This window comes from Paramisgurnus dabryanus, chromosome 5 (assembly GCF_030506205.2).
Source record: "Paramisgurnus dabryanus chromosome 5, PD_genome_1.1, whole genome shotgun sequence".
In the NCBI taxonomy this organism is placed as follows: Eukaryota; Metazoa; Chordata; class Actinopteri; order Cypriniformes; family Cobitidae; genus Paramisgurnus; species Paramisgurnus dabryanus.
The window spans coordinates 43,173,197-43,188,285 of record NC_133341.1 but is presented as its reverse complement, the minus strand read 5'-3'; the positions used below and the strand labels follow the sequence as shown (position 1 = coordinate 43,188,285).

Sequence of the window (15,089 nt, the reverse complement as noted above, 5' to 3'; positions counted from 1 at the left end):
TAGTACGTAATCTAAAACATCTTAAACTGTGTTCCGAAGATGAACGGAGGTCTGACGAGTTTGGAACAACATGAGGGTGAGTCATTAATGACATTATTTTCATTTTATAGTGAACTATCCCTTTAAAGGTGCCATAGATTTTTTTTTTTAAGTTTACCTCACTTTACTTATAACATGGTAACTTCAAAGTGAACCTAAAGCAACCAGGAACTAATCCCCAGAGTACACATGTGAAGTTTTAGCTCCAAATACCATATAAATAATTTATTATAACATGTTAAAATTGACACTTTGTAGGAGTTTGCAAAAATGTGCTAAAATGAGTTAAAATGAGAAAAATCCTGCAATGTTTTCCTCAAAAAACATAATTTCTTCTCGACTGAACAAAGAAAGACATCAACATTTTGGATGACATGGTGGTGAGTAAATTATCTGGATTTTTCTTTTAAGAAAATGGAATATTCCTTTAAGAACTTCAAATTACTTTAACCTGTCCTTATGAAAATTAACCATGGCCATTTATGTTATCCAGCTCTGCCATGATGTATGTAACTTTCTTGTTAGTGGGTTTAAAGTGCTGAGCAATGTTTGGAAAGGAAGTGTGCAGCAGAGCAGAACTACATAAATACACACATCTGTTTTAGCTACAACAGTTTTTATTTAGAAGAAGACAGGGGACATCCAGCAACCAACAGCAGCAGGTGCACCCCTAATATCCACGACACTCAGATGACTAACAAACGACATCAATGTCTAAAATTTAGCTCTTTCTCCCAAAACATACTTTCAATGAATAGCAATAAATTGTTTTTTTCAAGCTAATAAAATATCTGTGTTTATTTCATTCTGCTCCAAGCCCAGCCCATCACTCTTAGTGAACCATCCAGAAACCCATTGTTGATTTAATTCTTATAAGACTGTAATACGAAATAATGGGGAACTGGGTAAAAATGGCACAACTAAGTGGATCTTTGGCTGCTGTGATGCATTACGCCAAGTAATGAACGCTTTGAACAACTAATAAAACAAGACAGGAAATGACATGCACAGACAACAGAGGAACAAAGTACTGCAGATGTAGTGATACCTATAAATAAAGTAAACTTACTCTACATGCAATTACTCTGTTAGCATTATATCAACTAAAGTGTGAAGTACTGTCATGTAGCTTTAAAACCCACTGTACTAAAGCAGGGGTCTCCAACCTTTTTGTGAGCAAGGGCTACCACAATGGATAAAACAGTCTGGGAGGGCTACATTTTGATATTTATCGGACTTATTGATTCTATTTTATTTTACTTGTTGATATGTTTTATCATTGTTTAAAATGTTAACATACATAAAAGAAGCCAAGCTAATATAAAAATATGCAATAAATAAAAATATTACAGTTGAGACTATTAATAGAATGGTGGGCACTTCACAGACTCTTGTGCCCACATGCACATTGTTGGAGACCACTGTACTAAAGTGTGTGAAATTATACTGACCAACAGCAGAGCCTCCAGCTGGTTAATATAGATCTCTTCACTGGCCAGAAAACCAGACAGCACCAGTTTTTTCATCTCCAAACCCTTCTCATTGTTTCCCTGCAAAAGAGACATCCAGATGAGTGAATCATAGGGCATTAAACGCTATATCAATTTTGTTATGTTGCAGCCTGATACTACAAAAGTGAAGGGGGTCTGAATACTGTCTATATGCACCAATAAAAAATCATTTTCTCTCTCTCTTTTTCAGGTTTTCCACACTTTAGTTAACTTCAAATTCAAGGACCTTTCAAGGACTTTCCAGGTCTAATACCCTCAAATTCAAGGACTAAATGTGGGGACACATTTCAAGTGAGAGCAAGGTTACATTGTGTTACCTTTTAAGATACATTGTTACAGTTCCCTTTCGAGGGAACTCGCGCTGCGTCAATGCGGTGACACTTTGGGGACACCTCCAGAGGTAAGTGCGTCTGAATGTGTATATCAAATTCAACCAATGGTGAGGCTTAACGACAAAGACAGGGTGACGCGGGAGCCAGGAAGTATATCTCTATCTAAAATATTGCCAAAGACAGCGTTACAGGGACAGAGGAAGTATGGCAAGGGAGACGCAGCGTCTCGTTCCCTTCTCAGCAGACAGTTACATACCTAATCCGAGACGTTTTCATTTGTCAAACACAACTATGCAAAAAAGAATTTTGGTATGAATCAACATTAGCATACAGAAGATATAAGCATTTAAAGTGAACAGTTTAGCACGTGTGCTTAAAAATAATTTTTATTATATTATCCTACACTACACAGGGAATTATATGGATTTGCATAAAATAGATTCAAGCACTTTCAATGACCTGTATCTATGCATGTTGATTTTAAAAACTTCCAAGGGCCTTGAATTTTTTTCCCCCAGATTCACAAACTTTCAAGGATTTCAAGGACTCGTGGGAACCCTGATTTTTCCGAAAGTGAGTGTGATATTTCTCATGTAAAGACACACCCAGTTTCCAGGCACAGAGTCCAGACTGTGTGTGTTCAAACAGAGACACAGATAGGCTGTGTAAACCCAACCGTTAAGACAAATAGTGCAAGGAGCCTTTCAAGTGTAAACCCTTAGCTGTAAGCATTAAACCAAATCCCTCTATCACATTTTCCATCTAAATCACTTTTAAAGCTTCTGCTTTAATACTTGACTTCATAAAAGCAATTTTAGGACTGCTACTGTACATGTAAAAACTCCCATGTCTGTCTGCTAAAATTATTCAATTCCAAATCAAAGATGACATAAAAACCCCATGAAGTTTCCTCTAAAAGTTGATTACATAAAGGAATAAACAGGAGTTCTATCTGAACAGACAGGAAGTACCACCCCTATGACTAACTACATAAAATAGAGCAGCCAAATATATCCAGCAAAGCCCTTATAAAATACTCACAAACACTCCTTTGTTCACAGCACTAGAACGTACTGGATGTTATGCAATAGATCCATTCTGCCAAGCATTATTTCCTGGTTGGAAATAATAAGGTTTAGACTAAACTGACTGGTACCTGTCTAACGCTGGAACAGGCCCATATTGGCAGTTAGAGACTATTACAGTCGTCCCAAAATCTACTTATAACGCATCAGTGTGGCACCCCATCTATCATCCATACTATCATTTTCAAAATTCCCAGTGTTATTTAAGGGGATGTACGAAGTCAGTTCACATCAAGTGCAAACAGGCAACACATCACAGTAACTACAGACATGTTGCACTATGAATACTTATTGTCTTACAGTAAGTAATATCTAAGAAACGTGTTTCTTTACAATGCATGTACTATTTTTTGCTTTGATATAATTTGTGACACAGTCTGTGAAAGTAATTTTTGTGATTTACTTTTCTATATAAAATCATCCTTTATAATAAAAAGATAATTCTGTAAAAATACAACCTTGATATCTTTAATATTGAATAAGTAAGGTCATAAAAATCAATGTGAAATCAAACTATGACACTCCTTATCTCACAATTACACAACAACCCTACAATGAAAAAAATCCACAATCTGTCTATTTTTACTCCCTATTGCAGGGGTTTTCAAACTTTTTGTGTGTGTGGACCACTATTTGTAATCAAGAAATTTCGCGGACCACCTCATAATACTCATAAAATATGTCTACAAGTCCTGAATTTATCTGCACCTCTAAATAGGCTTACTAGTACTAAAACTATAACTGGTCATCACATCAGTACAACAGATTCTTAAAACATATTCTTCCAAAATTATATTTTCTTAAAAAAATATATAATTTTATATATTTTTTGCCTTTACACAGACCTCCTGCAGTACCCTCACGGACCACAGTTTGGGAACGGCCGCCCTATTAAACTAAAGCATTCTCATTAGACATGAGCCGTTTCTCAAAACCAAGTACGCCGAACTCGGACTTGTGTCCTTCGTAGTTCGAACTTGCAAGTTCAGACTCGGAAGAACGAACTCCTGACGCGAAATGCATTCTGGGAAACTTCGCTGTCATAAGTCCACACAAGTCTCCTCTGATGCATCCTCGATAAAATGGGCGGATCAAGAACACATCCGGGGATTTTATGTGAACTTGGGCTTGATGCGAACTTTGAATTGGAACAGTACTTTGGCCGCGACTGATGAAGTTTCACAAGTCCACAAGAACACAAGTACAGACAAGAACGCATATTGAGAAACGGCTATGCTCTTTTGATTCTCATGTTATTATGACATCACACAAACAAAGCCCCTCCCACAGCCACTGACTGACTGCTTAATTTTACTCAAAAGCTTTTTTAAATGTGTTTGTTAGCACATTGTAGTGCTAATGCGGCTAAATATACCATCTTCTCAGACTGTATTCACAGAAATCGGATTTATTTTTAACCTAAAACTTTTACAGTCTGTTGGTAAGGGAGTGAGGGCTGTAGCTAATTTGCATTAAAAGAGAAACACACTTAAAGGTTTCACTTTTTTGAAAATATGCTCATTTTCCAGCTCCCCTAGAGTTAAACATTTGATTTTTACCATTTTGGAATCCATTCAGCTGATCTCCGGGTCTGGCGGTACCACTTTTAGCATAGCTTAGCATAATCCATTGAATCTGATTAGACCATTAGCATCGTGCTCAAAAATAACCAAAGAGATTTGATATTTTTCCTATTTAAAACTTGACTCTTCTGTAGTTACATCGTGTACTAAGACCAACGGAAAATTAAAAGTTGCGTTTTTCTAGGCAGATATGGCTAGGAACTATCCTCTCATTCTGGCGTAATAATCAAGGACTTTGCTGCCGTAACATGCCTGCAAGAGGCGGAATGATATTACGCACTGCCCGCAAAAAGTCCCCTGCTATTGAAAGTAACCAAGGGGATTATTTTCTGGCAGTGCTTAATATCTTTGATAATTTTTTTAGCGCAATGCTAATTTTTTACAAAAAAGGTAAAAATCAAATGTTTAACTCTAGGGGAGCTGAAAAATGAGCATATTTTCCAAAAAAGTGGAATGTCCCTTTACTATAACATGCTATGGACATGCTATAAAAAAGATCTGATTTTGAGCTGAAACTTCAGAGACACATTCTAGGAACCCCTGAGACTTATATTACATCTTGTAAAAATTGCCACGTTATTGGCCCTTTAGGAACTTATTAGTAGTCTCTCTGCCAAGGTATCAATACAAATATACTGTGGGGTGACAGGAGGGACCCTGATTATTATCTTTCCAAGTTAAATTCTTTTGATTCGGACCAATATGCAACCATCTAGCACACCCTAACAACAACCCAGAACACACTACAAACTGCATAGCAACACCCTAGCAACCACTAGCACTTCAGCATCGTGGTAAAGATTTCACACGGGTTAGTTACTGTTTAATGCAGTAAAGGTAAAGTTGGGCCTGTTTCTCTTTAGCCTGGACCAGAGTATGTGGGCAGATGGGTGGGCGTGATAATGCCTGGAGCTAGGAGCGGAGAGATGGAGCGTTTTGGTTTTCTCTCGCTCCAAGAGCACTCCATATGGTTCCATCACAAGCACAACTCATGATAACCTATATTTCAACCATGGGCATCTTATCTAACAGTTCCCAAGAGCAAATTTTGAGGGTTGGGGGCACAAAAATACAGACAAAATTGTACTTGTAAGGATATGTGTACACAAAGGAAAGCCTAAATCATTTATTTATCGCAATATTGCACATTTATTTGACACTGAATAAGAAAAATAATGCATCAGTGTAAATAAATAAAGCATTAATTTTTCCATAGAGCAAACATGGAGCAAGGAGAAAGTGAAGAGAGAAAATGGTCAACACGGAGCAGAGCTGGAGCGGAATTCTTGCCGCTCCACTCACCTGGACCTCCATGCAAATTTTACGGCTCAATTTAAATAAAATAAAGCTAATAGGTTTCTCAACCATTAAATACTTAACCATGCTAACAAAGTTTTGTGGATAACTAAGCGTGTACTCGCATTATGTGAACCATAGTGTAACAGAGTACGCTTGACCCCAATGTGTGATGATTACGACCCATTGCAACAACCAATAACCTGTGGAGCCATCTCGCTTTGTTTGCTGTGACCACAGTGTGATCATTCAGCCTAACATCTGAAGAAACACAGCAAGATATTCATACAGGTGTGAAACAACATGAAGTAAGTGATAACGTATGTGTTTAGTTTTAGGTGAACCAACTCTGATAAGAAAGCGGTGTGTTTATGGCCCATCAGCTCTAAATGCAAGGGTCCAAATGGAGTGTACTCAGGTTGTAATAATGACAGCAATAAAGTGAAGTTATTGCTGCTTGTATCTGAGTCAGCAAATGCAACGTGGCTCACCGCCATTATATAAAGACTCAAACGTTAAAAAAATCAAACATATAGCTCCTGCTACAGAAACCAACCAGACCACTGCAACAGTTGGGGAAAAAGGATGCACGTCTGCAAAAGCTTCTGATGTATCTCCATGTATTAAATGTAAAATATGGAGGTTGTAGTGTGTAATCTGCATGTAATATCCTGGTTTATTGAAAGTTTTATATGTATGTGTGTTTTCACCCAGGGTTCCTCGTGCAAAACAAGAATCATTCTGCTAGGCCAACACACAACCTATAGGTATATGCATGTATATTTATGTATGGTTGGTCTAATATTATTTAGGGCTGCCAAAAGACCAATCGTGATTAATCGCATACAAAATAAAAGTTTGTGTTTGCTTAATATATTTGTGTGTGTATTGTGTGTAATTACTATTTATATATAAATACACACATACATTTAAGAAAAAAATGTGTGTAATTTTTTTTTTGTATATAATAGAAAATATATTCAAATAAAAAAAATATATATACACATGTAAATGTTTCTTAAATGCATTACATATACAAAATAATTACACACATTGCACACACATATATTACGCCAAAACAAACTTTTATTTTGTATGCGATTAATCGTGATTAGGGGTGCATAACGATTAATCACGATTAATCTATAGCAGAATAAAAGTTTTTGTTTACATCATATATGTGTGTGAACTTCAACTGTGTATAATAATTATGTATACATAAATATGCACACATGCATGTATAATTTAAAGAAAAAAAAATTATAAATAAAGTATTTATATTTATATATAATATAAATTATAGAGAAATGTATATGTATATATACATGTTAATATTTCTTAAATATATGCATGCATGTGTGTGCATTTATCTATACAAAGTTTTTATACACTGTTCACACACATAAATGATGTAAACTTTTATACTGCTATAGATTAATCGTGATTAATCGTTATGCATCCCTAATTGTGATTAATCATTTGACAGCCCTATATATAAAATATATAATATTTTTGCAAGGATTGCAAAGAATTGCTAGTAAAGTGTAAGTTTACATACACACACACAGAATTGCTTTGGGAACTGAGCAAACACCAAACGCCACGTGGTAAAAAATGTTTAATACTTTCCATCTCACTATTTTTAGCCATTGAGACTTAGCAAAACCTCTGTCGGCTAGCCAGCAGAGGAAGAGAGAAGCTCTGTGTGTCTCTCTCACCTTAAACGGCCCATGGTCCAATGGCGTGAATGGACTATCAAAGTCCATTTCATTGTCAAACGCATCTTCATCCTCCAGAACTTTGTCCAGGAGACCAAGCACCTCCTCTTCATCCTCCTCCATCCTGACAGTTATCTCCCGTCCCTCTTCCTCACTCGTTCTTTTGCTCCTTTTCGAACCGACTGCGACACATCAGCACTTTAAATCCACCTTCTCTGTTAGCTGGCTTTGTAACTTTTTTCTTCTTTTTTTTCTTCTTTAAACCAGTAAAGTGTCGTGTCTCTAACACCAACAAAGCAACAGTGGCTCGCTTCCTCTCTCTCATACACACACACACACACACACACCAACCTCGACCGTCCCGCCTCTGTATGCTCTCTCACACACACAGACTTGACTCGTCCCGCCCCCTGACTGCGGTTCTGTCTTCCTGGTGTGTGTCAATTCCGGGTGCCCTGGGTAAACCGTGTGACCAGTGTTTCCTTTTCTGCCCTTAAGGGCTCTTTCTCTCTCTTTCTATTTGTAAGCGCATTCAGTTATTATTAACAAATGACTTTAAATCTGCTTCCTGTTTAAAGATCCAAACTAAAGTGGTGTGAAAAGTGCAAATAGTATCTGCTGCAACAATAAGAGAAACTAATTGATGAGGTTTAGACACTAACTCAACCAGAAGTAACACGTCCATCTAACATATTCATAATCGCGCAGACAAAGGGAAACCAGGAAATTAAGTTACAACCCATGTTGTGATCAAACCTGTTGTTCTTTACACAAAGATTGAGGTCTATACGATGAAGTTGATGAGGAATCCCTGACTGAATACTCTATGTTAAAAAGAGGATGCAGAACTGATGATGTCACAACGCACCGATGCCTCAGGCTTCTCTTTTTTTGCATAATTTCCCACGACACAGACCGATGTAGGGAACTGATGTACATGAACTAGTTTTTGTTTAATTGATTTCATGCAGTGAGCCGAGTGTGAACAAATTAGATTTACGGCCTTGTTTTGTAGAAACAAGACACTGAAAGAGGAAGTGATGACAGAATTGATGAATGATGTAAGTGGCAGGATCAAATATTGTGTGTGAGAGAAAGAGAGACGTAATACTACGTGAGTATATGTTTAGTCTATGAAGCACCAGAATCAATGGGAACGTGCACTTCATTTACTCCATCACTAGATGGCGATGCTGTCGTAAAAGCTTAAGCCTGTCAAAAAACTATTTCTGTATTTGTGGGCAAATTATTTATTGGGGAAATATACTAGTGCTTATTTATAATGGGTGTGACAAACACTTACACCACAAAGAACCATAAATAATAAGACCCTACAAAAAAACAAGTCTTGTTTCTTTCTGCAGGCTTCCCCTCATATGTGAAAGTCAGCCAAAGTGTTTGGACACTTATGCATGTAAAATTGGATAAAATTGCATTGTAAAAAAAAAAGTTAAAACAACTTGGTTTTGCATTTCAATTCAACTTACTATTTAAAATTTTGGCATGTGAGAAGTTGAAATAACTTTTAAAATCAAGTTGAAATTGTTCAACTTAAAGGATAAGTCAAATTTCCAGATAATTTACTCACCACCACGTCATCCAAAATGTTGATGTCTTTCTTTGTTCAGTTGAGAAGAAATGTGAAGAATGTTTTTGGAGAAAAACATTCCAGGATTTTTCTCATTTTAATGGAGTTTAATGGACCCCAAAACTTAACAGTTTTCATGCAGTTTAAAATTGCAGCTTCAAAGGACTCTAAACGATCCCAAACGAGGCATAAGGGTCTTATCTAGCGAAACGATTGTCATTTTTGACAAGAAAAATAAAAAATATGCACTTTTAAACCACAACTTCTTGTCTATCTCCGGTCCTCTGATGCGCCAGTGCAACCTCACGTAATTGCATAATGCTGTGGAAAGGTCACGTGTTCCATATATGAAACGCACATTTGCGGACCATTTTAAACAATAAACTGACACGAAGACATTAATTTGTATCATTCAACATACAATAACATCGGAACGGTCCTCTTTCTCCACACTTGTAAACACTGGGGCGTAGTTTCGCGTTCGTCCTCTGTGACCTCTTGACGTGATGACGTATTGCGTGAGGTCACGCTGGCGCATCACAGGACCGGAGATAGACGAGAAAATGTGGTTTAAAAGTGCATATTTTTTATTATTATTGTCAAAAATGAAAATGGTTTTGCTAGATAAGACCCTTATGCCTCGTTTGGGATCGTTTAGAGTAATTTGAAACTGCAATTTTAAACTGCATTAAAACTGTTAAGTGTTGGGGTCCATTAAAGTCCATTAAAATGAGAAAAATCCTGGAATGTTTTCCTCAAAAAACATAATTTTTTCTCGACTGAACAAAGAAAGACATCAACATTTTGGATGACATGGTGGTGAGTAAATTATCTGGATTTTTTTTTGAGAAAATAGACTAATCCTTTAATTTTTTAAGTTAAAGTAACATAAAAATATATGTTGATTTGACAAATGTTGCATATTTTTACAGTGTCGTAACTTCAACTTAAAATTCCACTTCAGATGAAAATTTTAAAGATCACATTCTTCCTGATCCCATTTTTTAAACCCTAGTTAGTGTGTAATATTGCCATAATAGCATAAATAATAAAAAAGTTTACTGCCAGGCGATATATTTTCTTTAACAGAATTCGCTTTTCAAAGCCTACAGTGAACGGCCAGTTTGGACTACAGCCCTCTACTTCCTGTTTTAATGACGTCACTAGAACAGTTTTTTGACTAAACTCCACCCAAAGGAATACGTCAGTCACCAGCTAAGCTAATGGCAAGCTAAGCTGCTATCGAATCACAACACACTAAACAAACTACACAATCAGAACTCGATACGTATTTATTAAAGAGGGACTTCAGAGAACAAGGAAGACATCAGCCCGTTTTGAGGACAGTGAAAACAGCGCTATACAGATAAGTTAATAGTGTGAAAAATACTGTGTTTTTTTTACACGTGAAACATGAACACATGTTATAAAGCGCACTGTAAACACAATCAAAGCTTCAAAAACACAGAAAGAAGTGGACTTTTAAAGTAACATAAGTTTTGTTAAACTTAATATTTCACTTTAGGTGAAAAATTAAGTAAAAAAAAAGTTCCCTTTACTTTTTACAGTGTACATGAAATATACTGAATTGACGTCTGTTAACAGATGCTAATTTTTTACAACTTTATGGATGTGAAATCAGATTCAATGTTGCAGACCAGGGAAGATCAAATTGGTATTTATTGTTTCGAGCTTAGAAGTCGATCCATAATGTCTGTGAACCTCTATCGATCTTGCACAGGTTTGAATAATAGGATTTAATCATTTATGCATACAGTATGCTTGACTATCCAATTTGTAAGCACTACTGTGCATTTAAAATAAATGCCAACTGGTTTAATAAGTTGTTACGCAAGTCTACGCAGACAACAGTGTGTAATACAATCCTTGAAAACTGTAAATATGAGGTGTTGAACTGGTATGTGTTCAAGTGTTTTTTGCAGGAAGCATTGGATGAATCCTAATTACCAAAAATAAAGTCATTTATCAGTGTTCCCACACCTTAGTTAACTTCAAATTCAAGGACCCTTCAAGGACTTTCCAGGTCCAATACCAGCAAATTCAGGGACTAAATATGTGGACACATTTCAAGTGAGAGCAAGGTTCAAATGTGTTACCTTTTAAGATACATTGTTACAGTTCCCTTTCAAGGGAACTCGCGCTGCGTCACTGCGGTGACACTTTGCGGACGCCTCCAGGTTTAAGTGTGTCTAAATGTGTTTATCAAATTCAACCAATGGTGAGGCTTAAATGACAAAGACAGAGTGACGCGGGAGCCAGGAAGTATATCGCTATCTGAAATATTGCCAAAGATAGCGTTACAGGGATGCAGGAAGTATGGCAAGGGAGACGCAGCGTCTCGTTCCCTTCTCAGGAGACAACAGTTACATACGTAACCCGAGACGTTTTCATGCAAAAAAGTATTTTGGTATGAATCAACATTTGCATACAGAAGATATAAGCATTTAAAACAAACAGTTTAGCACGTGTGCTTAAAAAGTCTAGAATTTTTATGATACTATCCTACACTACATAGGAAATAATATGGATTTTTTTTCCAGAAAACTTCTTGCATAAAATAGATTCAAGCACTTTCAATGACCTGTATCTATGTATGTATAATTCAAAAACTTCCCAGGGCCTTGAATTTTTTTTCCCCCAGATTCACAAACTTTCAAGGATTTCAAGGACCCGTGGGAAGGTGGTGGGCTAAGAAAAACTTTTGCACAGTACTGTATTTCCTTCAAAAAACGTAAATGTTCATTGAAACTTTTAAATGGTAGTGTATATGTACGCTATACAATCTATACGATGCAATGCTGGATAACCACAGCATTACTCAGCATACTAGGTTACAACTGGCAAAACAAAAAATTGCCCACACATATGCAAATTATTTGGTAATAACACCCAACAAAAAAAAAGAATAGACTTTTGTTACTTTTGTTACAGACAGAAGCTTTTCTATCTCAGTATATCAGAACAGCAGTACAGATATCTTCAAACCATTTTTTGCCCTGTAAAATATATACTGCAGATAAAGCATGAGATCTCAAGTGAGCATTCAGCCACATATGTCTGAGACAAAATGAAGCTTAGCCTTAAAATAGCGTCTTGATATGCGGACAACATGCTGTCATCTCTTCCTCTAACAGATGCTTTAACGGAAGTTATTACAGCTAAACACAAACCCTATGCTCACGAAAACAGCATCATGCAGTGTCACAGGCTGTGCTTTATCTAAAATAATTATAAAAACGGAATGTGACCCATGGGTGCATCCCATGACCTTTATCAGGTATTCATTATTTCAAAAAAGGTTTGTGTTTCATGGGACCTTTCCATAACTCAACCCCCTAAACTTACTGTACGAAACTTTCTAAATTACATTCAATTTTTAAAAAAAAAACATAATTTAAGTGTAATATCTCTGTGTTTTCCTCATGGGGAGCAAAAAATGTCTTAACAAAGTCCACTATTTTTGTCAGGCGTTGTAAAATGTGCTTGGAATTGAAGTAAATATTAGTTGATTCAAAGCATTATTATAACTATGAGCAATGAATTATTATGAATAATAAATAAACAATAGACATAAAAAATATTTTTTCTGCTAACAGCGAACACACATAAACACACAGGCGTACCCCAGACAGCAGTCCGTCATTTGCCGTGGGTGACACAGCATCTCCGTCCTGACCGTGTGCGCAGAGGCTAGGGGACATTGTGGGAGATTCGTCAATGAAGGGCATGGTCTCCGAACCATCCTGAGATTTCCGGTCCTCTGCCGCCTCCCCCTCGTAGCCGTCTGTGTTGTAGTTAAAGTCTGTTGAAATAAAAAAATGTTTTAAGAAAAGGCAAGCAAACTAAAAGCTTTCAGTGACACTGGCAAATAGAAATGAACCATTTTAAAATTATAATTATACTTTCCTGAACACAGTGGTCAGGAAAAAGCAGACCTACCCAAAAAAAATCACATCACTGGTTGAGGGAGAAGTTAACATGTTGGACTGCCCAAACAGAACAAATAAAAAACACACTGAATGATTCTGCATAACATGCAGATCATTTCATAGCTCTTCATAGTGGGAAGAGGAGTGGGCGGAGCTTCTAGTAAATCAAGTGGGCATCTTTAAAATGCTGTAATGCACCATTACACAGACTGTTGTGGGTGATGATGTAGTGGGTGCGAACACGATTTATCAGAGGTCTGCTAATAATCCAACAATAACACAGAATCGAGCAGTAATGCGTACACTTTTACGAAACAGTGACACATTAAAACTTTATATAAAGTAATCTTTCTGCTAGCCGACGAGTACTGCTTGACAAAAACTGTAGCCCACATAAAGGAGGCACTCCTGTTAAAATGTTTATGAGTCTGAGACTTGCAGACGTGTCTTCATTAAATGGAAACCCGCCATGTGTTTATGTCAATGCGCACTCTCCCAAAGGCCACAGATCGGTGGAAAAACAAAAGACCTGTACGACAACCCGAACCCAGGGGGTGGGGCCATCCCGTCTGTCACCACGCGATTCCCTGAGCTTGTTACCGTGACAACCAATGATAACCAATTGCCTGTAACTTAGCTCGAGTTACTCAACTTCAATAGCATGCTCCTTTTCGCAAAAACACACACACTTTGTGAATTGTTAGACTAATGTCTAATAAAATTAGTGGTTTTATTGGTTAATTGTTTATTTAAGTGTTATTTAGTGTGACTAATGAAAGAAACTAATGAAATTAATTACGCCCACTTACCGGAATGTAAATTCTGTAATAAGTGTTATTCTTGCCATCACAAGTATGAACTTGAATTACCAAAATATATCAAGAGCAATTACAGGTTTTCGACATCCCAGGCGTTCTTTACACAAAAGGAAGTAATAGTCACGCATGAATAACGTCTGAAAGCTGAGGGCTACAAAATTATGGCTGCTAAACAGGATGGGTTTAATGTGGGTCAACAACAGTAGGGCAGAGTGATTTATCGAAATCGAATCGCCATGTTAAACACTGCAATAAAACAAAAACGCAAAAGGCTGCGATATGAGAAACATGCGGGGCGTCAACCAAAACGATTCTTCTTAACGGAGATTCTAGATGGCGCTTATGTGTTTGAACAGCAACAAAAAACCATTTGCTTTCTGCCTATTGATCTAATGTGTGATGTTCCGAGCTCAACGTTTTTAAATCGGTCTTAATTTCTAGCGTGAACACACAGTGTTCGGTCGGGCTGAGCAAAAAAAACGATCTTTCGATTAATCGATTTTAAAAACGTGGTCGATTAAAAATCGATTCTCAAAGAGCAGAATCGATTTTTTTCATATTTATTTCCGCAAACATTGAACGGAGGAATGGAAACATTTTAGATTTTGCAAGCAAGACGTGTTGTACCCAGCCCTAGTGTTCGGCACGGCCTTTAGACTGTCACTTATAAAACAAAAGTGGCTGCTCTCCGCTTCTTTAATTTTTGTTTCATTTTGCAGGGGTGAGAAGATGTGCAAGCTTATTATTTCACCAGTTGCTCTGAAGCCCTTACATATGCATGGACAAAATGTAGGGCTGGGACGATAAATTGTGCGAATCTGCTTGCTAAATAAATGACAGTAAAATGCAGCTACATCCAAAAGCTAGAGGGCGCTTTCGAGTATTAACTCAATATACGCCACAGAAGGTGGTACATTTACACACACACTGCTCCACGAAACGCCTATAAGCACATTTATATCGCTCTTCATCAGACCTTTTCAGGTATTTTCATGATAATGAAGAATATTTATAATGATTATGTTTGACGAAAGTTGCATGTTATAAACGACTTAAATAGGCCTTAACGACTTAAACGGTCTGTGTACGCCGCTCAAACATAGACATTTCTCAGACCGTGGTATCGATTCCAGGTATCGGGGGACTTTTAATGATTACGAGTACTTTAG

General features: G+C 37.0%; 1 protein-coding gene across 5 annotated transcripts in view; it reads right to left on the bottom strand.

The window, feature by feature from the left end:
* The window catches only part of abr (ABR activator of RhoGEF and GTPase), a 178,746-nt gene that overhangs the window by 93,756 nt on the left and 69,901 nt on the right, over window positions 1-15,089 (bottom strand). For 3 of the 5 annotated variants that reach the window (XM_065284256.1, XM_065284257.2, XM_073814765.1), the window contains exons 2-3: window positions 12,797-12,975; window positions 1,491-1,589 (exon numbers count right to left, since the gene is read on the bottom strand). In XM_065284256.1, the coding sequence (XP_065140328.1) occupies window positions 1,491-1,589; window positions 12,797-12,975 (278 nt within the window). Of the gene's footprint in view, window positions 1-1,490; window positions 1,590-7,564; window positions 7,906-12,796; window positions 12,976-13,112; window positions 13,131-15,089 lie in introns of those variants that run through there. The other 2 variants (XM_065284259.2, XM_065284258.2) reach the window with 2 other exon arrangements.